General features: G+C 36.0%; 1 protein-coding gene across 1 annotated transcript; it reads right to left on the reverse strand.

The window, feature by feature from the left end:
* Positions 1-8,619: 8,619 nt before the first annotated feature.
* Positions 8,620-9,417, reverse strand: LOC136316900 (protein N-terminal asparagine amidohydrolase-like). Its single transcript, XM_066249247.1, has one exon. The coding sequence runs from the start codon at positions 9,271-9,273 to the stop codon at positions 8,653-8,655; it is 621 nt and encodes a 206-aa protein (XP_066105344.1). The 5' UTR covers positions 9,274-9,417; the 3' UTR covers positions 8,620-8,652.
* Between the last annotated feature and the right edge of the window lie 17,422 nt (positions 9,418-26,839).

Genomic DNA, 26,839 nt, shown 5'->3' on the forward strand with positions numbered 1-26,839 from the left:
GTTTATATACTGTTGAGTTTTTCTGCATATAAAAGTAATAAAAATTCTGTTTCAAAAAAACAAAAAAAAAACTTGAACTACATTTTCAAAACTATACTTTACAAAACATTAGTTTGGGGTAATATTGATAAGTAACGCACGAAGGCATATGCACACATATACGTATACAAAATACAGGGTGTGGCAAAAGTAGGTTTACAGTTGTGAGTATAAGATTATTTATTTATTATATTGTCTGACCTGTGGTGGCACCGTGGGTAAAGTGTTGACCTGGAATGCTGAGGTTGCCTGTATGAAACCCTGGGCTTGCCTGGTCAAAGCACATATGGGAGTTGATGCTTCCTGCTCCTCCCCGCTCCTCCCCCCTCTTCTCTCTCTCTCTCTCTCTCTCTCTCTCTCTCTCTCTCTGTCTCTCTCTCCTATCTCTAAAATGAATAAATAAAAAATCTTTTAAAAAACAAGCCAAAAAAAGAGAAAAGTTATTTATTATGTTATTTTCCATACAAACAACTGTAAGCCTACTTTTGCCCGACCTTGAAGTTATTCTCTCATTTGGGAAAAACTGCATACTATTTTATCCAATTTTGGCAGCACTATCCTATTAGCATTCATTGTTCTGAGGGAGACCAATTTAGGTAACACTTATCTACTAGTCTAGCATAATATATTGTTAGTGAACTCACACTCACTTTTAGTAGTAACCATTTTCTTATCTAAATTCTTTTTTAATACACTTAGAATATTTTTTAGAATTCTACTGTATCATTGAAATAAATAACATGCATTCTCCTATCATCAGTTTTGGTATTCTTATTAAGCATCTGAAAGTGCCTCCTGCCATTAACCAGTACACTCAGTCCTTGGACTGCCAAACAGCTGCTCAAGTGTTTAAGCTGGCCTTAATTAGTACTTAAGAGTACTAATAATTATTCATCAATTTCATTTACTAATATCCTCACTACTCTAAGAAGTTGTTCGACCATGCTTCATAGAGCCTGAGAATTAAGATAAGAGTACCATGTATGAATACTAAGTAAGTATCTGTAATGCAGTCACATTCTACAATAAAATGTATTAGTGCTACTCTTATGAAAAAATAGATTGCATAAAAGAACACTTCTATTTTTGGACAATAAAGTTGAAAAGAAACACTTTTGGAGAGCTTACTATGTGCCAAGCACTGTAAACAATCTGTATGCATATTATTTCATCTAAATCTTCATAGCTATCTTGTGAGATAGCTATCATTGCCCTATTTGACAGAAGATAAAATTAAGACACAGTGTTTAAGTAACTTGTTCAAGGTTGTGTAGAGAAGCAGTATTTCAAAAGTAGTATTAATTTCATATATTCTTAACCACTATACTATACTGCCTCCTGGAGGACAAAGACTGTATTTCACCTATATCTTAATACTTCAGAATATGTGACATAGCAGTTGTTCAAAAAATATTTGCAGAATGAATGAATATCTAAATAAATACATTTAAGCTAAGGACTTTCATGCATTCAAAGAATTTAGTATTCTAAGAAAATATTTCTATCAGTCTTGGAACTTCATTTTTTATTTATGAATGTTGTTCTATCCTATTGATTTATAGTAATCTGTATAAAATCATTCAAAATTAATTATTCAAATTTTAAAAACTTAACAAAAATGGTATCTTTAAAACAACTTAATAGATTTCTGTGTACCTTTATTAAAGAACTATAGGATGTTCAAAGTCTTCATAGACAAGCATGTCAGTATAATGAAAAAAGCTTTAAGTTATGGTTTTTATTTTTCACTCATTGAGATTCTCTTATTTTACTAGAGTGATCACCTTAGATACCATTAAGTATTTTTATAATGTTAGCATTATTTTTTTTTAAATTTTATTTCTGAAGCTGGAACGGGGAGAGACAATCAGACAGACTCCCGCATGCGCCCGACCGGGATCCACCCCGCACGCCCACCAGGGGCGATGCTCTGCCCACCAGGAGGCGATGCTCTGCCCCTCCGGGCGTCGTTCTGCCACCACCAGAGCCACTCTAGAGCCTGGGGCAGAGGCCAAGGAGCCATCCCCAGCGCCCGGGGCCATCTTTGCTCCAATGGAGCCTTGGCTGTGGGAGGGGAAGAGAGAGACAGAGAGGAAGGAGGGGGGGTGTGGAGAAGCAAATGGGCACTTCTCCTATGTGCTCTGGTGCGGAATCGAACCCGGGTTCCCCGCACGCTAGGCCGACGCTCTACCGCTGAGCGAACCGGCCTGGGCCAATGTTAGCATTATTTAACTTAAAAATTATTTTTAAAATTTCTAATTTTTCAAGATCTCTCAGTTCATTATCTTAATTGAATACCTAATAAATCATCAGGGGTTCACCATCTAATAAAAACAAACAAAACTAAGCAAATAATTTTAATTATGAGAATGATAAATTCAATAAAAAGGATAAAAGTAAGATGATACAGGAAAATATTTTAAAAAGAAAGACCTGAAAGGTTATATTTAATGGGCAACTACTGCATGTGAAGCATTGTGCACTTCCTGAAAGACAGAAATGCATTAACTCAAAGTTCCTACACTTAAGTACATAGCTTTGTAGGAATGACTGACAAGAAACAAAAATTGTGAAAGTGAGTGACGTGTGTTATAGAAAACTACATTTATAATAATGTAGAAGCACAGTAAAGAAAAAGACTAAATCTTCTTGGATGAAATATGGAAGGTTTTTTGAGGACTTAACATATATATATATGGTGACAGAGACACAGAGAGAGAGAGATGGACAGATAGGAACAGACAGACAAGAAGGGAGAGAGATGAGAAGCATCAATCCTTCGTTGTGGCACCTTAGTTGTTCATTGACTGCTTTCTCATATGTGCCTTGACCTGGGGGGCTATGAGAATGATAAATGCAATAAAAAGAATAAAAGTAAGATGATACCGGAAAAGTAAGATGATACTGCAGCAGAGTGAGTGACCCCTGGCTCAAGCCGGTGACCTTGGGCTCAAGCTGGTGAACCTTGCTTGAACCAGATGAGACTGCGCTCAAGCCAGTGATCTAGGGGTCTCGAACTTGAGTCTTCTGCATCCCAGTCCAATGCTCTATCCACTGTGCCACCGCCTGGTCAGGCTTAACTTATATATTTTAAAACGAAATAAAGTAAAGGGATTAGCCAACGGAAAGAAAAAAAAAACATATATACGTAACACATACATACAGACAACAGAGTGGCAATATCCAGAAGGAAAAGAAGGGTAGGGAAGGGAAGGGAGACAGAAAGAATGGAAGAGGGAAATGGAGGCAGAAATATACTTTGTTTAGGGTGATGGGTACATAATGTAGTGTGTAAATGGTGTTATATTGATGTGTATACCTGAAACCTGAATGATTTGATGAACCATGTCATCTTAATAAAATAAGAATAATTTTTAATGTATAATATAGATTTCACATAATTATATTACTAAAACAAAGAAAGTAAAATTTTTAAATGTTATTTACATTACTTTGCATATATAATATACTCAAATGGTTCAAAAATAAAACAATAAATCAAGGTTTATATTAAGAAGTCCCATTCATCTCCCTTCCACATCTGCACCTCTCTTTTCTGTACCCTGCAACTAATGTTTTCATTAATTCTTGTAGATAGTTCCAATGGTTTTCTTTGTAAATACAAAAAAATGAAATTATATGCCATTATCACTTTCAATGGAATATTACTCAGCCATAAGAAGCGATGACATAGTGACATGGATGGACCTTGAGAACGTTATACTGAGTGAAATAAGTAAATCAGAAAGAGCTAAGAACTGTGTGATTTCAGACATAGGTAGGATATAAAACTAAGACTCATGGACATAGATAAGAGTGAAGTGGTTGTCTAGGAGAGGGGGACATGGGGAAGGGGGAAGGGAATGTGAGGGAGGGGAGAGGGAGGAGTTGGGAGAAAGGTGTAAAGAGGGACAAATATAAAGTGAAGGAAAATGATTTGACTTTGGGTGATGGGCACACAACATAATTAACAGTTCAAATGCTATAAAAATGTTTATCTGAAACCTATGTACTCTTATTGATCAATGTCATCCTGTTAAAGTTAATTTTCTAAATAAAATTTAAAAATTAAAGAAACTATGTGCCATTATCACTTCCGTCTTTTATTCAAAAGACATTATATTATAATCTTCCTTTTTTTTACTCATTTTAACTTACTATATATCCTGGAAATAGTCTCATATCAGTACATGCAGAGAGGCTTCTCTTTTTTTTTTTTTTAACAGATGCTTAACACTCCATTGTATGGGTTTATCACAGCTTACTTAACAAATCCTCTAGTGATAAATGTTTGGATTATTTCAAATCTTTTATTATTACAAACAGTACACCAATAAGTAGCTTTGTGTGTGTATGTATTCATATATATATATATATATATATATTTGTAGGCATATACATGTATATTTGTGTGTGTGTATATATATATATATGTATGTATATTTGTAGCCATAAATTTTCATAAGGATTGCTCAATCAAAAGATAAATTATGCTTTTTTTGTCATGCAGAAGTGTCTTTTTAAAAACTAATTGACAGCCTGACTAGGCGGTGGCACAGTGGATGAAGCCATTGGACTGGGACACGGAGGACCCAGGTTCCAAACCCTGAGATCGCCAGCTTGAGCGCAGGCTCATCCGGCTTGAGCAAGGGTGCACCAACTTGAGCGTGGGGTTGCTGGCTTGGGCATGGAATCATACATGTGGCCTCATGGTGGTTGGCTTGAAACCCAAGGTTGCTAGCTTGAGCCCAAGGTCACTGGCTTGAGAAAAGGGTCACTTACTCTGCTGTAGCTCTTTGATAAAGGCACATACGAGGAAGCAGTCAATGAACAAGGAGCCACAATGAAGGATTGATGCTTCTCATTTCTCTCCCTTCTTGCCGGTCTGTCCCTGTCCGTCCTCTCTCTGTCTCACTCTCTGTCTTGGTCACACACACACAAAAGTAATTGACCTTATTGATTTTTTTTTTAATTTTTGGCTCCTGAATCCTGATCTATAGTTTTAAAAAAGAACAAACAAACAAACAAACAAACAAAAACCTTTCAATTGCTCAATTATAAAATGTGTGTGCGTGTGTGTTTTCTTCTAATACTTTTGTAACTTTTTTTTTAAATTATGGAGTTTACTCTCTCACTTAACTTGTCCAGTGTACATTATGACAATCTTTTTAAATCTGTTTCTTCCTTCCCTTTGCTTTTTGCTGACATATTTTAAAGCAACTTCCAGACATCATGTCTGCTCCTTCCTCAATATTTCAACATACATATCTAATTTATAATGTTTATTTCTCCATATAACTACCATGTCATTATCATACCTTAAAAAATTAACAGTAATTCCTTAATACCATGTAACACCCAGACTACATTAATTTTTTCCTGATTACTTTAAAGATGTACTTTTACATCCATTTACTTTTTTTCATCACCATCCAAATAAGATCCACAATTATTTTTCGTTGTTATGTCTCTTGTTTGTTTTATTCTACACCCTTTTGTTTTCCCTCTATTATGTATACACTTTTAAGGAGCAGACCGAGGAGAACCAGAAGAGTGCAGTGTTGCTCTTTAAAACTAGTTTTAGAGCCTCCTCAAATACTTTTTAAAATCAAAAAAGATTTGCCTGACCAGGAGGTGGCGCAGTAGACCAAGCATTGAACTGGGACACAGAAGAAACAGGTTCGAGACCCTGAGGTCACCAGCTTGAGCACAGGCTCAACTGGTTTTAGCAAGGCTCACCAGCTTGAGTTCAAGCTCGCTGTCTTGAGCAAGAGGTCACTGGCTCTACTGGAGCCCCCTGGTCAAGGGTACACATAAGAAAGCAATCAATGAACAACTAAGCTGCTACAATGAAGAATTGATGCTTCTCATCTCTCCTTTCCTGTTTGTCTGTAGCTATCTGTCCCTCTCTCTGTTTCTCTCTCTCTGTCTCTGTCACACACACACACACACATACACACACAAAAGATTTAAACAAATATCACTTAACTTTGCCCAGCATAATTCTTTTTATCAAAACATGAGAATCTTAAAAAGTAAATTGTTTTTAATTAATCTAAACTTTATTACATTAATCTAGAATTCTTCAAATAAGTCTTTGTGAACATACTTATCAGTTCTCATTTTATATACTTATTGTTATACTTTAAATATTTTCAAATGGGAGGACAAAATAATTTCCGTGATGTGTCATAATTTGAGTACAATATATATAATGACATTGAAACAGTGTGTCCAGAGTGTAGAGAACAAGGATTGGAGTGACTTGTGAAGAGAAGCAGAGAAAGAGGTTAATGTCAAAGCATGCAGGGCTTTCTAGGGCCTTAAGTATTTTGATTTTTATCCTGAAAACAATGAGAAATCATTGAAAAGTTTTAATTTTTGAGTTGTATACCTTCAACTCAAGAAAATTCTGAATATTTTTATCTTGATTAACTAGCTCACATGAAAATGCAAAAGAAAATACAAGCTATTTGGCTCTCATCCACCAACAGGTGGTTCAAAACAGAGTAAATTCTTTTATCAAGCCTAAAAACATGCCATTACTTTTTTGTTCACATTTCTACCAGCTCCTGAAGTTTAGATAGTACTAGAACTGACTCGCTACCTGACATATAAGAATTCAAGGTTCAAAAATTATTAAAGAAAATAAATTATATTTGTGAAAAAAATTGTACAATCATTACCTTTTCAGATATTACTTCAGTGACATTCATTCTCCTTCCCACTTACCTAAAATGCATGTTTTTTTTCTTCTGTAATGACAGCTACAATGATTTCACTGTTGGTTGTTCCATATGTAAAATTTCATTCTTTTCATAAACAGATCTCCAAAAAGCATTTTATCAATTACTTAATATTAACCAAAGGTACAAACATTTTTTGTAACTCATCGATTAGATATTAAAGACAGATTTGCATTGAGTCATATTAAAAATATGCTATTCTTGTGACAGTGCTATACATTTTTTATGCTTAAATGCAACCTTCTTTGAAGGCAGAATATTGTAGCAGAAGATTAACGTAAATCAGAACAAGATTGCAATTCTAATTCCATCACATATTTGTAATATATCAGGGTCAAGTCACAGTTTCTTTTTCAGCTTTTTCATCTACATAATAGGAGTAATTGTACCTAACATGCAGAGTTGTTGTGAAGACTGAGGGAGATAGTTTATATAAAGCATCTGGCACAGATAGATGCTCAATATAATTATGAAGTTTTACTGTAATATTTAATACACTCTTAATGACAGACTTGGGAGATTTCAGATATATTAGCTTTTCTCAATATGTATATTACCAGTTAGCATATAATCTCTCATTGATAATTAATATGTTTCATCATTGATACATCTCATTGACATTTGTTATTAATTTTTGAAGGATCATCAATTTTACTCTTTATACCCCTAGCTTATCCACTTATAGTCTTGTTAATTAAGCCATTAACATTACTAGAAAATTGATTTTACCTAATTTTTCTTCATTTTAATAATATACAGAGTGGAGCAAAGTAGGTTTTCCATTGTTCATATGGAGAAAATGCAATAATTAATAAACAATAACACAAGAATAAACTTTGTTTCATGTAATCACCACTGCATACCTACTTTTGTCCCACCCTGTATTTAGATTTTGTTATACATTTATTTCCCCCCCCCAAAAAAATAGTATAATCATAAGTGACTTTTGTTTCCCAGACCACATTATCATGAATGTAAAATAGAGTTATTCTAACACAGGATTTCCATGACTCTGGATTCACTTGTTTGAAAAATGTAGTACCTTCTTTACTTCACTCTACTCATGACCCTAGTGAAACAAAAATAGGTTTGAGAGTCCTTAGACTTCATCTTTGAGATGCTGTGTGAATCAGTCAGTCCTTTGGCTGGTACTTGGTGCCTCTTATTTTCTTACTCTTCCTTGCTCATGCCAAATAAATAAATAACACTAAGGTATCCATTACCTCTTAAAGTACTATTCATTACTGATGGCTTTTGAAGGTTCTTGCTGCTGAATGTACTCTCAGAAGCTTTTACACTAATGTTGCTGATACCTACTGCCTTTGCCTGAAAGGGATATGTGTACTGAGAATGCCATGTCCCATCTAAGGCTGCTGACATTAATGTTCCTGAAACTTCAATAGAAGAATTAAACAATGTGTGCACAGGAAAAATGACACACATATGGTAAAACAGTTGTGTAATGCTGTGCAATAAGTGAAACAGCTTGCTACATTTTTCACTCTTTTTCTTGTTTGGATATCCCTCTAGGACTGAAATGTGCCTGTGGGCGAACGAGGTCAGTGACTAATCCAACAGAGTTATATATCTGTGCTATATTTGAAAATCACTCTTTCTGATGCAGCTGGCCCATTGAACTCATCTTGATTACTGTGACTTTTTGTTCCATGAGAATGTGATTATCCGAGAGGTTCTTTGACTCCTCAATTAACTAGATTCTTCTTCTTTTTTTGCCAAAATAAGATTTTATTTTGAAAGTCATTTGAAAGACACTAAGACTCAAGAGATGTAGATTTCAAATTCACATTCTGTCCAACCTCCACCAATGGTCACACGAAAAAGTTGCTTTCTTTGGTAATTTCTATATTTAGCTTTCTAGAGAGGAGATCTTTTCCCATAAGCCATCTTCATTCTTTTTGTAGAGGAGAGCTTCATTTTCAGGAAATAGCGTGTTTGTTGGAGATGGGTATTTTTTTAAAAACATCAAGGTAGATCTAATATGTTCAACAAAGTGAGAGGGCTCAGCTAGAGGTGAAGTGGACAGATTCTCTAGTATTTGCTTATCATCTTGCTGCAACCAGAAATCCACATGTGGAAATGGCATCCAGAAATACGGTCCTATTCGAAGTTGTTCTGTCTTTGAATCATAAAAACTAATCATTGGTCCTCCTATTAAAGCTCGTGCAGCACGCAGCTCCTCCTCTAGACCACGATCTTGGAAGGAGGCTCTGTAAATCTCTGCAGTTTTAACGTTGACAGCAATGCCATAAATGATTGGAAAGTGGTTTTCGTTTTCTTCCCAGTCATTTAATTCTGTCACACATAATGTCACTAAGTGAATGTCATCTTCTTGTCTGTCAAATTCACTAAGAAGTTGATGAGTAAGTTTTTGTGACAACTGCCTGTCGTCACTGAAGCCGCCCACGAGGTGCAGTTCCAGCCTTCCACATTGGGCAGAGTCAGAAAAGGATTTTATGGAGTTCATCATCAAGGGGACCTCAGCTCTGGTGTCGGTTCCATCACAATGTGTCAAGCAGGTAGCCCCATTACCTCTGAAAGCGGGTGGGCTCAGACGAGATCCCCGGCAGACTGCGGGAGCCGCACTCGCTGCCCCTTGACCAGCAGCGGCATCGTGGAGCAATTAACTATAATAGATTCTTATCACTGTTTTTTCACCAGTTCTCCAAGTATATCTAAACATGTCAAAAACCTCAATGGAGCAAAACTTGGGTGCATCCTTAGACCCCCTAAAACTTTCTCTAGTAAAATCTTTGCAGAAAATGCTACAATGTGAATCTTTATGAGGAATTAATTATTAATTCCTGCAGGAATGGGAAAATAACAGTCCTATACCTGGGCACTCTAAATTTTGTTCACAAGCCCAGATTCTCACATACAAAACAACCCTGGAATTTTTTGTGCACCCTTCCTTGGCACAACCAGGGTGATAGAATAAAGCTGGCTTAAAATCCAGATATTAAAGTACCTTTGCTCTGAGTTCATACTCTCTTTCAAAATGAGCGTTCTCCATTTTGAGTTAAGATCTAAACATAAGACCTGAAACAATTAAGTACATAGAAGAAGACATAGGTACTCAACTCATGGACCTGGGTTTTAAAGAGCATTTTATGAATTTGACTCCAATGGCAAGAGAAGTGAAGGCAAAAATTAATGAATGGGACTACATCAGACTAAGAAGTTTTTGCTCAGCAAGGGAAACTGATAACAAAATAAACAGAAAGCCAACTAAATGGGAAATGATATTTTCAAACAACAGCTCAGATAAGGGCCTAATATCCAAAATATACAAAGAACTCATAAAACTCAACAACAAACAAACAAACAATCCAATAAAAAAATGGGAAGAGGATATGAATAGACACTTCTCCCAGGAAGAAATACAAATGGCCAACAGATATATGAAAAGATGCTCATCTTCTTTAGCTATTAGAGAAATGCAAATCAAAACAGCAATGAGATACCACCTCACACCTGTTCGATTAGCTGTTATTAGCAAGTCAGGTAATAGCAAATGTTGGAGAGGCTGTGGAGAAAAAGGAACCCTCATACACTGTTGGTGGGAATGTAAAGTAGTACAAGCATTATGGAAGAAAGTATGGTGGTTCCTCAAAAAACTGAAAATAGAACTACCTTATGACCCAGCAATCCCTCTACTGGGTATATACCCCCAAAACTCAGAAACATTGATACGTAAAGACACATGCAGCCCCATGTTTATTGCAGCATTGTTCACAGTGGCCAGGACATGGAAACAACCAAAAAGCCCATCAATAGATGACTGGATAAAGAAGATGTGGCACATATACACTATGGAATACTACTCAGCCATAAGAAATGATGACTTCGGAACATTTACAGCAAAATGGTGGGATCTTGATAACATGATACGAAGCGAAATAAGTAAATCAGAAAAAAACAGGAACTGTATTATTTCATACGTAGGTGGGACATAATAGTGAAACTAAGAGACATTGATAAGAGTGTGGTGGTTACGGGGGGGAGGGGGGAATGGGAGAGGGATAGGGGGTGGGAGGGGCACAAAGAAAACAAGATAGAAGGTGACAGAGGATAATCTGACTTTGGGTGGTGGGTATGCAACATAATTGAACGACAAGATAACCTGGACTTGTTATCTTTGAATATATGTATCCTGATTTATTGATGTCACCCCATTAAAAAAATAAAATTATAAAAAAAAAATAAATAAATAAATAAAATAAAATAAAATCAAAAAAAAAAAAAATGAGCGTTCTCTTTTCCGTCTCAGATCCCTTTTCCCTAGAGAAGTAAGCCTGCAGACTCTTCTGTTTTCTGTAACTTCCTGACACCACTCTGAAAGAGTCATATGTTCAAATCACACTATCCATTAGAAAACCTGTGGGTATGGGTAAGTAGACACCTTAGCTTGTGATGGCAACCACTCCTCCAGGCTCATCTTCTGATTCACTATCTCCTCTCCTTTTCATGAAATCATACACAGTGAACTATAAATTTTTCTTAAGCAAAATACAGATGATTCATCCTCCTGCCTTGGTTCCCAAGTGCTGGACTTACACATGTAGCAAAGGTATATATCCCTAATTCATCTTTAGGTGGTAGATCATGTTTATATATCACCTTGTATTAGATCCACCTACCCCATTTTATGCCAGTTATTTTTACACATGTAGTGGTCTCAAAATTATTCACACTAGATGGGGTGTAATGTTTACCTGTCATTCATTTTATACTTGACAGGATTGGCAGTGTATATAACTTTACCCATCACCCGTCTTAAAACACCTGGCACTACACTTGAGCATTGACAGCACTGCTGTGAACCACAGTGATCTTTTTTTTCCATCTAGAAATATCCTGTTGTTTCTCATTTTATCTAGGTAATTACCATTCTGAACACCCACTACAAGTTAGGGGTCTGGGAAGTCAGGATTCTCTATAAGTATCAAAAAATGAAGGGTAAAGAAAGCGGCTATTTTTAGTCTTTATAGTCAAGTGCTAAGAACGTCACGTGCTAACCCTTCTCTGTCCACACACCTCAATTACTGGTATATTAAGCAGAGTCCAATCTAATCTTTTTGGTTGTGAATCTCCTGAGAGTCATGATGCTGTGTCTCTGGGTTTTTTTGTGTACCCTAATCTTGGTATTCCTTCTCAACCTCTTATTCTACTTCTCAAAACTTGAATAGAACTCAAACTCAAACTCAAAATTTAAGCTCAGATATTAAACATGGAATTTTCTAGGATGATAGCCAGGAGGAAGAAATAGAGACTGAGAGTAGTTTTGTTTCTATTTGTCTCTGATTCTGATGAATTGGTGTATACAAGGTAAGTAATGGGAGTTATATGGGAAAGAGATACTGAGTTCAATTTTAAATATGATGAGAGTGAGATGTCTGTGAGTCATTCAAGCACAGATGTCAAGCAGGTAATCGAATATATGTAATTAAAGGTAGAAATAAAAATGTGAACATCACCACCTTATACATGGCAATTGAAGATTTGGGGGTGAATGAAACAGCTGAGGAAATAATATAGATTTAGAGAAGTAGGTAGTCCTTAACTAAACTCTTAGATAACTCTAACATTTGATATCAGTTAAAGGATCATCTCAGAGCCTATATCTTTCTACCATATCAGGCTGTCTCCCAGACAAAAGGGAAATTGCATTTAGTCATTCAATGAAATCTTCTATTAAGCACCTATTGCATGCCAGAAACTATTATAAGCCCTTGGATACACCAGAAACAAAACTGACAAAAACACTACACCTTAGGTAAGTTTATTGTATACCAAGTTTCTTTGTAATTAAAGAGTGGTTCCAGAGATCTTCCCGGTTATAAACCTTCTGGTTCTGTGAGAACTTCAGTTCTCCACTTACAATGTTAGAAAGAAATCCTGGAGGCAATTATATCCTTCCATTTCTCCCACTCCAACTCATCTGTTGCATATGACCTTATCAGTTTCCTACAAACTTGCTAGTTTCTTTGAATAAGTGAAATAAATAACACAGCAATCCAAAATTGGAGAAACACTGACCTTGCTCAACAGGAAAGACATAAAAATGTTACAAGGAAGGGGAGGCATTCATAATAAAGTCAATTATATTATAAACACAAGTTTAGATAAGTGGACAAAGAAATTTTAATTCTAAAATTGAGAACAATAAGAAGTCATTGAATTTTTTTTTAATTTTTCAGTTATATACCTTCAACCCAGGAAAATTCAGAATTTTTCTGTTGATTAATTAGCTCACATAAAAAATACATAAGAAAATACAAGCTATTTGGCTCTCATCCACCAACAGGTGAGTCAAAACTTTGTAAATGGTTTTTGTCAGGCCTGAAAACATGCCCTGACATTTTTTTTTTAAATAATTTTATTTTTTTAATGGGGTGACATCAATAAATCAGGATACATATATTCAAAGATAACAAGACCAGGGTATCTTGTCGTTCAATTATGATGCATACCCGTCACCCAAAGTCAGATTGTCCTCTGTCACCTTCTATCTTGTTTTCTTTGTGCCCCTCCCCCTCCCCCTTTCCCTCTCCCATTCCCCCCTCCCCCCCGTAACCACCACACTCTTATCAATGTCTCTTAGTTTCACTTTTATGTCCCACCTACGTATGGAATAATGCAGTTCCTGGTTTTTTCTGATTTACTTATTTCGCTTCGTATCCTGTTATCTAGATCCCACCATTTTGCTGTAAATGTTCCGAAGTCATCATTTCTTATGGCTGAGTAGTATTCCATAGTGTATATGTGCCACATCTTCTTTATCCAGTCATCTATTGACGGGCTTTTTGGTTGTTTCCATGTCCTGGCCACTGTGAACAATGCTGCAATAAACATGGGGCTGCATGTGTCTTTACGTATCAATGTTTCTGAGTTTTGGGGGTATATACCCAGTAGAGGGATTGCTGGGTCATAAGGTAGTTCTATTTTCAGTTTTTTGAGGAACCACCATACTTTCTTCCATAATGCTTGTACTACTTTACATTCCCACCAACAGTGTATGAGGGTTCCTTTTTCTCCACAGCCTCTCCAACATTTGCTATTACCTGTCTTGCTAATAATAGCTAATCGAACAGGTGTGAGGTGGTATCTCATTGCTGTTTTGATTTGCATTTCTCTAATAGCTAAAGAAGATGAGCATCTTTTCATATATCTGTTGGCCATTTGTATTTCTTCCTGGGAGAAGTGTCTGTTCATATCCTCTTCCCATTTTTTTATGGGATTGTTTGTTTGTTTGTTGTTGAGTTTTATGAGTTCTTTGTATATTTTGGATATTAGGCCCTTATCTGAGCTGTTGTTTGAAAATATCATTTCCCATTTAGTTGGCTTTCTGTTTATTTTGTTATCAGTTTCTCTTGCTGAGCAAAAACTTCTTAGTCTGATGTAGTCCCATTCATTAATTTTTGCCTTCACTTCTCTTGCCATTGGAGTCAAATTCATAAAATGCTCTTTAAAACCCAGGTCCATGAGTTGAGTACCTATGTCTTCTTCTATGTACTTAATTGTTTCAGGTCTTATGTTTAGATCTTTGATCCATTTTGAGTTAATTTTAGTACAGGGGGACAAACTGTAGTTCAGTTTCATTCTTTTGCATGTGGCTTTCCAGTTTTCCCAGCACCATTTATTGAAGAGGCTTTCTTTTCTCCATTGTGTGTTCTTGGCCCCTTTATCAAAAATTATTTGACTATATATATGTGGTTTTATTTCTGGACTTTCTATTCTGTTCCATTGGTCTGAGTGTCTATTTTTCTGCCAATACCATGCTGTTTTGATTGTCGTGGCCCTATAATAGAGTTTGAAGTCAGGTATTGTAATGCCCCCAGCTTCATTCTTTTTCTTTAGGATTGCTTTGGCTATTCGAGGTTTTTTATAGTTCCATATAAATCTGATGATTTTTTGCTCTATTTCTTTAAAAAACGTCATTGGAAGTTTGATGGGAATTGCATTGAATTTGTATATTGCTTTGGGTAATATAGCCATCTTGATTATATTTATTCTTCCTAGCCAAGAACAAGGTATATTCTTCCATCTCATTATATCTTTTTCAATTTCCCTTAACAATGGTTTATAGTTTTCATTATATAAGTCCTTTACATTCTTTGTTATGTTTATTCCTAAGTATTTTATTTTTTTTGTTGCAATCGTGAAGGGGATTATTCTTTTGAGTTCCTTCTCAGTTGTTTCATTGTTGGCATATAGAAAGGCTATTGACTTCTGAATGTTAATTTTGTATCCTGCGACCTTACTGTATTGGCTTATTGTTTCTAGTAGTCTTTTTGTGGATTCTTTGGGGTTTTCGATGTATAGGATCATATCATCTGCAAAAAGTGATACCTTTACTTCTTCTTTTCCGATATGGATGCCTTTTATTTCTTTGTCTTGTCTGATTGCTGTGGCGAGAACCTCTAGTACCACATTAAATAAGAGTGGAGAGAGTGGACAACCCTGTCTTGTTCCTGATTTAAGGGGGAAAGCCTTCAGTTTAGTGCCATTTAACATGATGTTAGCTGATGGTTTATCATATATGGCCTTTACCATGTTGAGATATTTTCCTTCTATACCCATTTTGTTGAGAGTCTTAAACATAAAATTGTGTTGTATTTTATCGAAAGCCTTTTCTGCATCTATTGATAAGATCATGTGGTTTTTGTTCTTTGTTTTGTTGATATGGTGTATTACGTTAACCGTTTTACGTATGTTGAACCATCCTTGAGATTCTGGGATGAATCCCACTTGATCATGATGTATTATTTTTTTAATATGTTGTTGTATTCGATTTGCTAGTATTTTGTTTAGTATTTTAGCATCTGTATTCATTAGAGATATTGGTCTGTAGTTTTCTTTTTTTGTGCCATCCTTGCCTGGTTTTGGTATGAGGGTTATGTTGGCCTCATAAAATGTGTTTGGAAGTATTGCTTCTTCTTCAATTTTTTAGAAGACTTTGAGTAGAATAGGAACCAAGTCTTCTTTGAATGTTTGATAAAATTCGCTGGTATAGCCGTCAGGGCCTGGACTTTTATTTTTGGGGAGGTTTTTAATGGTTTTTTCTATTTCTTCTCTACTGATAGGTCTGTTTAGGCTTTCTGCTTCTTCTTGACTCAGTCTAGGAAGGTTGTATTTTTCTAGGAATTTATCCATTTCTTCTAGGTTGTTGAATTTAGTGGCATAAAGTTTTTCATAGTATTCTACAATAATTCTTTGTATATCTACGGTGTCCGTGGTGATTTCTCCTCTTTCATTTTGGATTTTGTTTATATGAGTTCTTTCTCTTTTTTCCTTGGTAAGTCTTGCCAAGGGTTTGTCAATTTTATTGATCTTTTCAAAGAACCAGCTCCTTGTTCTATTAATTTTTTCTATAGTTTTTCTGTTCTCTAATTCATTTATTTCTGCTCTGATTTTTATTATCTCCTTTCTTCGGCTGCTTTTGGGTTGTCTTTGTTCTTCTTTTTCTAGTTCCTTAAGGTGGGAAGTTAAGTGGTTCACTTGGGCTCTCTCTTGTTTGTTCATATATGCCTGAAGTGATATGAACTTTCCTCTTATCACTGCTTTTGCTGCATCCCATAGATTCTGATATGTTGTATTGTCATTTTCATTAGTCTGTATAAATCTTTTGATCTCTGCACTTATTTCTTCTTTGACCCATTCATTTTTTAAAAGTATGTTGTTTAGTTTCCACATTTTTGTGGGATTTTTTTCCTCTTTTTTGCAGTTGAATTCTAGTTTCAAGGCTTTATGATCAGAAAATATGCTTGGTACAACTTCAATTTTTCTGAATTTGCTGATGTTGTTTTTGTGGCCCAACATATGGTCAATTCTTGAGAATGATCCATGTACACTGGAGAAAAATGTATACTCAGTCACTTTGGGATGAAATATCCTGTAGATGTCTATCATATCCAGGTGCTCTAGTGTTTTGTTTAAGGCCACTATGTCTTTGTTGATTCTCTGTTTGGATGACCGATCTAGAGCCGTCAGCGGTGTATTGAGGTCTCCAAGTATGATTGTATTTTTGTCAGTTTTTGTTTTAAGATCAATAAGTAGCTGTCTTATATATTTTGGTGCTCCTTGGTTTGGTGCATATATATTAAGAATTGTTATGTCTTCTTGATTCAGTGTCCCCTTAGCCATTATGAAATGGCCATTTTTATCTCTGAGTACTTTTCCTGTCTTGTAGTCAGCATTATCCGATATGAGTATTGCTACACCTGCTTTTTTTTGGATGTTATTTGCTTGGAGTATTGTTTTCCAGCCTTTCACTTTGAATTTGTTTTTATCCTTGTTACTTAGATGAGTTTCCTGTAGGCAGCATATAGTTGGATTTTCTTTTTTAATCCATTCTGCTACTCTGTGCCTTTTTATTGGTGAGTTTAATCCGTTTACATTTAGTGTAATTATTGATACTTGTGAGTTCCCTATTGCCATTTTATATCTTGCTTTCTGTTAGTTTTGTGTCTTGTTTGATCCTTCTCTTTCGTTTTTCTATCTTTTGTTTTTATTTGGTTGTATTCCATACATCTTTCCTCTGTTGCTATCTTTTTTATCTCATGTGCTTCTGTGGTGGTTTTTTCAATGGTGGTTACCTTTGAGTAATGAAAAGGGTCCCTACCCTGTTCATTGTAGCAAACTATTTTGTGAGTACTTTTGCACTCCATCGTCCTTTGCTACTGTTAATATCCATCTTCTCCCCCTCTTTCTTTTTGTTGTTGGCCCTGACATTTTTATTCACATTTACACCAATTTCTAAAGTTTAGGCAGAACTAGAACCTACCTACTGCCTAACATGTAAGAATTTAGGGTTTAAAAGTTTATATTTTTTAAAGAAAATAAATTATATTTGTGAAAAAAATTTATAATCATTACCTTTTCAGATGTTACTTCAGTGACATTCATTTTCTTTCCCACTTACCTAAAATACATTTTTTTTTGTAATGAAAGCTGCAATTTTATTGCCATTGATTGATCCGTATATAAAATCGCATTTTTTGCCTGACCAGGCAGTAGCGCAGTGGATAGAGTGTTGGACTGGGACGTGGAGGACCCAATTCGAAACCCCAAGATCGCCCGGCTTGAGCACGGCTCCTCTGGTTTGAGCAAAGCTCACCAGCTTGAGCTTCAAAGTCACTGGTTTGAGCAAGGGGTCTCTCAATCTGCGGTTGCCCCCCCCATCAAGGCACATATTTGAAAGCAATCAATAAACAACTAAGGTGCCACAATGAACACTGGATGCTTCTCATCTCTCTCCTTTCCTGTCTGTCTGTACCTACCTGTGCCTCTCTTTGTCTCTCTCACACAAAAAAAATAAAATAAAATCGCATTTCTTTTCATAAACAGAATTCCAAAATGCATTTTATCAATTATTTAATATTCACCAAATGATGCCCACATTTCTTGTAATACACACATTTCTTGGATATTAAAGGGAGATTCCCCCTGAGTCACAAAATATAACAAAGATGAGACAACATAGCTACATAGCTTTGGAGGGACTGAAGGTGAAGGGATGGGCTTGGTTTGAAAATGCCAGCATGTATTAGGAAAGGAAGATTTAGAGGAAATAGAGATAAACTTAAACCATCACTTTGTAATTCTGTATCTTTGCTCTTGTTTATCTGGGACTGAATTTTACTCCCACCAGGCAACAAATGGATGTGAGTCACACCATGTAACAAATGCGTTGAACTAAAATTGGATAATACTTTAGAGTTTCTCACCACATTTTTATATTTTATTAATTTTAATTTATTGTGTTAACATGGATTCAAGTGTCCCACTTAATGTAAAACCCTCACCCCCACCCCTGTATCCCCTACTATCCCCTCCCCCAACTTCCTGCCCCCTTCCCTCTGGGATTTGCTGTCCTGTTATCAATATCTCTGTGTTATGTATATATAGTTTCACTACTCCTTTTACCTTCTCTGATCCCCTCTCCTCATCCCCCTTCCCTCTGACAGCTGTCCCTCTAGTCTCTGAGACCCCATCTCTGCCTCTATTCTGTTTCTCAGTTCACTGTATTCATTAGATTCCACATATAGCTCTGTTATTGTAGGGGAAGGGACTCACTGATAGAAAGAGCTCAGGAATATTTAAGGACAGTTTTTCTGCCACACCTTAAAATAATATCATTAGTACTGTGAGGCCTCTATCTACTTTTGTGCATCTCTGCTCAAATTATATACTGCTCACAGAAATTAGGGAATGTTTCAAAATGAATATGAAGTGATAAAAAAGAAGCATTTGATTTTTTTTAGTTAAGAACATCAGAAAAACAAAGGACAAGTCAAAGAGAGTTGTTCAATTATGCAAATGAGATGCAAAAGCAAATTTTATTTCATTAGTGAAAATGTCGTATACAAAAGGCTGAAAATACTGGAGTATCTGCATGTTCCCCGATCCCCTAATTTTTTATGAGCAGTGTATATTAACCAAAGGGTCATTTTTAAACAAATATGAAACTCCAAGCCTTATGTCACAACTCAAGGACACAATATAATTTCAGTTTTTAATGATTTCCTTTGTCTTTTTCAATGCCCCCACCCAGTGAGAAATTAAAACCTGCCCATTATGTTGTCTCAGGTCTCAGGGGCATACTAGTGTATCAATCATTGAATCTCGAATGGAGAAAACATAAGAATTTCCAGGGAGTAAGGGTTTTTCTAAACTACACATTTCTTCTTACCCCCTGTAGGTTGTGATACATATCTTGTATTTGTATATGCCACTGCTGTAGTGAGACATTGTTACTTATGAGAAAAGGATACATTCCTTATATATGTTAGGAAGCTAGAAAGGTTGAAGACTGACCTGTCTGGTACATTTAATATATTCCACAGATACAACTTTTTGACAGACTCCTAATCCAAGCAGCAATAAATTTTCTAATCTCTCCAGACTAATTTTTTTTAACTATAGCTTCAAAAGTCTAGAAATGGAGTTCCTCAACCAGAACTATAGTAAAACATTCTACCTAGCCAGCTAGCACTTGATTTAAGAATGAAGTGTACTAACTGGCTATTAGGTCCTGTTCCAGTTACTATTGCATTATAACAAACCATCCAAACTTAATGGCATGTACCAACTGATTTATTATGCACAAAGATTTTACAGGTTAGGAATTGAGAAAAGATATATCAGAGATGGATTCTCTGCTTCACAATGTCTGGAGCCCCAACTGGGAAGAATCAAATACTAAGGGCTAACATCATCTGAAGCCTCACTCATTCTCATGTTTGGCAATTGATGCTGTCAGTACTGATCTCAGCTGGAATTGTCAGCTGGACCATGTGTCCTTTTCACATAGATGCTTAGACTTTATTAGAGCATAGTGGCTGAGTTCCAAGAGCAAGTGTCCCAACAGTCACAAAATAAAAACTTTATTACCTTTTATGTTCTAGTTTTTAAAGTCACACAGCATCAGTTGTTCCATAGCTACAACCCCACTCAAATTGAATGGGAGGGACATAAACCCATAGCTCTTGATGAAAGAAATGTTAAAGTCACATTTTTAAACAAGCATATGGTATGGAAGATATTGTTATAGTTAACTTTGGAAAATACAATCTGTCACAATTTACCCACAGGCTACAATAATTAACACCCTTCCCACATACAAAATACACCGATCCCCTCTTCCAAACCTAATCCAATATGACAGAAGTTTAACTACCAGGTCTCAGTCTCTAAAAGAAGTTCAAGCATAGGTGAAGATCTTCAGATTTGCTTCTTTGGATCCAGTCCCTTGAGTATATCTTGACTTGAAGATAGGAACACTACAGCTGCAAGGTATCTGATAGACAAACCCAACATACAATTCGGAGGGCAGGCTTAACATAGTCACTATAGATGCCGATGGAACTGAGAGAAAGGGGGAAATAGAGAGAATGTAGCAATCACTGATCCATAGCAATTCTGAAATCTAAGTATGGACATGTTGTCATTTCCTTGTGTCCAACTGCTTGAAAGTTGCTCTCTATTTCTTTTTACTCTACCTTTTGGTCACTTGGTTCTAACTCGAAGTTGTATTTCCTTGTTGCATAAAAATAATAGTTCATGTTTGCAGTTGAATAGTTTATTCATCTTGCTTTCTCCTGTAGTAGTCTGAGAGTCCAAAAGACTCTATTTTGTACAATTTCTATCTCTTTTAGTTCAAGCTGATACAATACTTAAAAAACTCTATGGGCTTTCTTTGTGCTAATTTATAATTCATTCCATTAGACAAAAGCCATTGCTCATTTTGTTTTCTGTGTGACTGTTGTAAATAATCACCCTAAAGTACTTAAAAGTCCTATTGTTAAGGAAAAATAATCTGTAACATATGTTCTTAATATCCTTTGAGGACCTTTGTCTGTCTGAAAGATTTTGGAAGGAACTACCTTACATCTTTTTAAAGTTTTAACAAAAGATTTTACAATTCCAATCTGGTTTTAATATTTGGTCTAAAGCTTTTTCTAATTTGAGAATTACAGTCTAGAGAGGTTATGAAAGAAAAATAGAAAGATTTTTCAAACCCAATAAGCCCTGGATTTTTTATAATGAAGGTTAATTATTTAGCTCACATCTCTACCACAATATTCAGTGAAAAGAAGTCAGGAGTTGCCTTCAATATGTTGCTTATATTTCTCTATATACAGATAAATCATCAAGTTTATTAAGTATATTTCTTATTTTCCATAGTACCATAGTAAAAGATTGCTGCCTTTCTTCTCGTGTATAATAAGGGCTCCCTTTTCAGCTTCCAATTTACTTGAAGCCTTTACCCATAGTGCCTTGCAGGCCCTGTAGGATTTTTATACTACTCTTTTCAAGGTCCTTTCCACTGCCTGGCCCTAAAGTCAATGACACACAGTTTTAAGTTTTGTTATAGTAGCACTCCACATACAGGTACAAGCTCCTCACCCAGTTAACTCTTGTTGAATAATAAATCATTCCAAATTTAAAGCACAAAGCAACCACCACTTTATTATGCTTACAAATACTTTGGGTTAAGACTGTGAACAGTACACAACAAAGATTTCTTGGTTTTTTGTTTGTTTGGTTTTTGTTTGTTTTTTTTTGTGTGTGTGTGTATTTTTCTGGGGCATCGCTCTGTTGCAACCAGAGCCATTCTAGTGCCTGAGACAGAGGCCACAGAGCCATCCTCAGTGCCCGGGCCAACTTTGCTGCAATGGAGCCTTGGCTTCAGGAGGGGAAGAGAGAGACGGAGAGGAAGGAGAGAAGGAGGGGTGGAGAAGCAGATGGGTGCTTCTCCTGTGTGCCCTGGCCGGGAATCGAACCCGGGAATCCTGCATGCCAGGCCGATGCTCTACCACTGAGCCAACCGGCCAGGGCTGATTTCTTGTTTTTGTTCAAAGATGTCTAAGGCCTCAGCAGAAGATGCTCAAAGACAGGGGGCTGTGATCACTTGAAGACTTATTCATTCACACATCTGGAAACTGATACTGTCTATTGGCTGGGGCCTTAGCTGAGGCTGTTGGCCAGAACTTCTATATATGGCTTCCTCATATGGTTACTTGGAGACTTATTTTAATTTAAAGAGATAACCTTGAGGACACTTATCATCATGTGTCCAAAAGGTCAGTCATTAGAGCTTGGAATGAATATTCAGACCAATCAGAAAACACAATTCATCTCTGATGCATTTAGGCACTGTTATGGTAGCAATTCAAGTACAAAATACAAATGTGATAAGTAACTCAAATGTCCAGGTGGACATAGTGTTGTACAAGCCTGGATGATCTGGGTTGGCAGAAGCCACAACCTCCAGAGATCATCTACCATAGAAACAGTATAGCCATCTATTAGCAGTTGGAAATCACTCATCAGATATGAGTAACTGCCAGATCATAACAAACCATCTTGTGTGGGGCACTGTGTTAAAGACATCAATGTTGTAGACTGAACTGGGAGTTTATTACACAAAATAATTGGTTGAAGAGATCATCTCAGAAACTCTGCACCCAGTTATATGTTTCTGGACATTGCCTCATAGTCTTCTTGAGAAAATAACGGTAAATTTTATGGGATTTTTTTATCTTGTACCTGAAATGATGACCTGCAGTGAACCACAAGCATTCCTGAAGGTAGGAACACACAACAAGCCCTAAACCTGCTAAGATAACTTTGTCAAAATTGATATGATATTGACGTTGAAGTCATACTATAAATACAATTTTGAATTGTTCCTCTTTATTTATAATTATGTTAGAATAATTCTTTTCATAATTACATTGTTTACATAATGAAGAATATTATTTTCAATGGTTCCCAGACATTGCTTCAAGGTTCAGTTTTCATCAAATATATTCGAATGGCAAACAACAACACTAAAGTACATCAATAAATTATATTTACATTTAAAATTTTTGAAATGAGCATTGTATAAAGACATGCTTTAAAGCAAAGGAAAAGTGCCACATTTTAATTTATAAATTAAGAGTTACATCTTTACCATAAATATTCTTCTTAAACACTAAAAAAATACAATTTCACAAGTGAGTGAAATAACAACCAAAAGAGCAAAAATTACCTTAGAATTCTTGCTTATGACCTTAACTGCTATTTGAAATTTCCCTTCTGTTCAGGTCATCCTTGGTTCATCCTATCACCCAATATCCTCCGGACAGCATTTCTACTGGACTCCCCAGGGTCTATATTGCAGTAAGTAACCACTGTGTTATAAACTCCACAGCTCCAGAAGCACTACACATATGGACATAGATGAGCTGACAGCAATACTGCAGTCCTTTTATTATTGAGGGGGAGAACAGTTACAAAACAATTGACCCCATAATCAAAACTTTTAGTCTTGTGTATAAAGGCACTACACTATCATAATTTTAGGAATTTAGTATATTTTATGAACAGTTTCCTTTACCTGAGTCAGTTGATGAAACACCTCACATAACTCCATGCACAGTCAGGCTGCGTATTTCTGAGCAAGGCAGAACATTTTGCATATTCTATTGATGGAACAGATATATGAATGTTATTCTGCACATTCAAAAAATTCACTCCCTATGCCAGATCTATGTTGGATTAGTATTAGCACTCTGGATGTTATATGACTTCCTGCTCATGAGGAAATGCCAGTACTTCGGAGCAGGAGGAAGACAGCATACATGAATTGCATTTTCTGGAAGGGATGTGCTATGGAACAATGCTGCTTTAAATGTAACACCTAAGTAAAGAATTTCCAGATTTTTATGTGAACAAGTGGTTTAGATAACCAAGGTTAGCAACTTGGACCTGTGTGTGTAGCTGAAAGGCTGCCTGGAAATTTAGACCCGTCTCCTAGCCATCCTGGTTCAGTTTAGCACCAGTCGTGAGTGAGTAAATGCAGCAGCATGAACTATTTCATTGTAGAAAAGGCCACTCATTTTATGTATATAGGTGCTGGATCCACCATCAGGAAATGTTATAGCTCTCCAATAATGATAAAAATCAGCCAGGTTTTCTCCTTGTTGCTTTATCTTAAGTCAGGGGAACCATGGTTACCTATTTAAACTGCTTATAGACTCATATAATGACAGATTTCAGAGAATTTGTGAAAAAAACTTATTTATGGTTCAGCAGGTCCAGACACACTTCAAGCCGCTGTCAGACATAGTGGGCTCATGTAACGGGCATCTGCTGCTAGGTGAAGACTCTCACCTGTTAGATCTTATTAAGGTAGAGAATTACATGGATTACTCATTGGGAGTACTTGTGTTCAATCGGTTTAAGCCCATAACAGAACTATCATCTGGAGCATCCTATAAGTTTCATCATTGCCTACTGATAACACCACTGATCACAGGTTTTTAATGTATGACTGTTTTAATAATGACACTTACAGTCAGACTGCACAAGAAGCAATCAATTTACCGAGAAGCCTTTTCAGAAAAAAATTCTGAGAAGGTACCTTTATATTCACTTGTTGAATAAGTAATTATTGAATACTTATTACGATAATGGCACTTGAGATACAATAGTGAGCAAAGCAAATAAAACCGGTTGTTCTATGAGGTTTTCATTCCAAAGGGGAAGACAGAAAATGAACAAAATAAACAAGTAAAACAAATAGTATGTTAGAAAGTAGTAAGTGTTACAGAGGTAAATAAAGCAAGGAAAGAAGAAGATAGGGAGATTAGTTTTAAATGTGATCATCAGGGAAGGTCTCCTGGAGAAAGTGATATTTATCAAAATACTGGAAGAAGCTGACTAAGAAATACATGCAGTTATCTGTGTGTGTGTATGTGTATATATATATAAGTTGTGTGTATGTGTATATATATATAAGTTGAAATTGGTTAACACAACACAAGAGATCCTTGTTGTGATGAAATTTTCTATATTTAGACATAACTTGGGATATATAAACTTACACATGTGATAAAACTTCATAGAACTTAATAAACAAACAAATAAAGGTATAAAAATATGAAGAAATATGAATAAGATCAGTAGGTTAAATCATATCAGTATATTGGTTGTATTTGTGTGTGTGTGTGTGTGTATGTGTATATATATATGTGTATCCCCCTCCCCACACACACAAACACTGCCCATAATCTCTGGCAATTGCTAATCAGTTCTTTATTTATAAAATTTTGTCATTTCAAGAATGTTATAAGAGGGGTTTCTGTCCTTTTTTGTTCTATTCCTCCACCTCCCTTACCTAACCCCCAGCTCCTGACAGCTGTCAGCTTGCTTTCTATGTATAAAATGATTCATAGATTATATAACTTTTGGGGGTTGGATTTTCACTCATACTAACTCTCTGGAGATTCATTCAGGTTGCTACATGTAGCAATAGTTCATTCCACTATGTTACTGCATACTATTCCATGGTATAGTTCTTCCAGAGCTTAACTATTAACACATTGAAGGAACTCTGAGTTTTTTATAGTTTTTGGGTCTTATGAACAAAGCTGCCATTAACTTTCCTGTGTAAGATTAGGTGTTAATATAAGTTTTAATTTGTCAGGGAAAATTACCCTTGAGAGCAATTTCTGAGTTGTAGGTTGATTGCATATTTACTTTTTTTTATTTTGCCCCTCCCCCCAGTAACCACCACCCTCTTGTCCATGTCTCTGAGTCTCATTTTATATCCCACCTATGTAGGAATCATATAGTTCTTAGTTTTTTCTGATTTACTTATTTCACTCAGTATAATGTTATCAGGGTCCATCCATGTTGTTGTAAATGATCCGATGTTATCATTTCTTATGGCTAAGTAGTATTCCATAGTATATATGTACCAAAGCTTTTTAATCCACTCATCCTCTGATGGACACTTGGGCTGTTTCCAGATCTTCGCTATTGTGAACATATAGGGTGCATTTCTCCTTTTGAAACAGTGCTATGGTGTTCTTAGGGTATATTCCTAAAGTGGAATTGCTGGGTCAAAAAGCAGTTTGATTTTTAATTTTTTGAGGAATCTCCATACTGTTTTCCACAGTGGCTGCACCAGTCTGCATTCCCACCAGCAGTGCAGGAGGGTTCCCTTTTCTCCACATCCCCGCCAGCACTTATTCTGTGTTGTTTTGTTGATAAGCGCCATTCTGACTGGTATGAGGTGATATCTCATTGTGGTTTTAATTTACATTTCTCTAATGATTAGTGATGTTGAGCATTTTTTCATCTGCCTATTGGCCATCTGTATGTCCTCTTTGGAGAAGTGTCTATTCATTTCTTTTGCCCATTTTTTGATTGGATTGTTTGTCTTCCTGGTGTTGTGCTTTACAAGTTCTTTATAAATTTTGGTTATTAACCCCTTATCAGACGTATTGTCGAATATGTTCTCCCATTGTGTAGTTTGTCTTTTTTATTCTGTTCTTAGTGTCTTTAGCTGTGCAAAATCTTTTTAGTTTAATACAGTCCCATTTGTTTATCCTGTCCTTTATTTCACTTGCCCATGGAAATAAATCGGCAAATATATTGCTGTGAGAGGTGTGGGAGAGCTTACTGCCTATGTTTTCTTCTAAGATACTTATGGTTTCATGGCTTACATTTAAGTCTTTTATCCATTTTGAGTATTTTTG

Source organism: Saccopteryx bilineata, chromosome X, assembly GCF_036850765.1.
Source record: "Saccopteryx bilineata isolate mSacBil1 chromosome X, mSacBil1_pri_phased_curated, whole genome shotgun sequence".
Taxonomy (NCBI): domain Eukaryota; kingdom Metazoa; phylum Chordata; class Mammalia; order Chiroptera; family Emballonuridae; genus Saccopteryx; species Saccopteryx bilineata.

Coding starts and splice junctions, on each gene's coding strand:
- LOC136316900 (XM_066249247.1), bottom strand. CDS start 9,273: ATGATGAACTCCATAAAATCCTTTTCTGACTCTGCCCAATGTGGAAGG.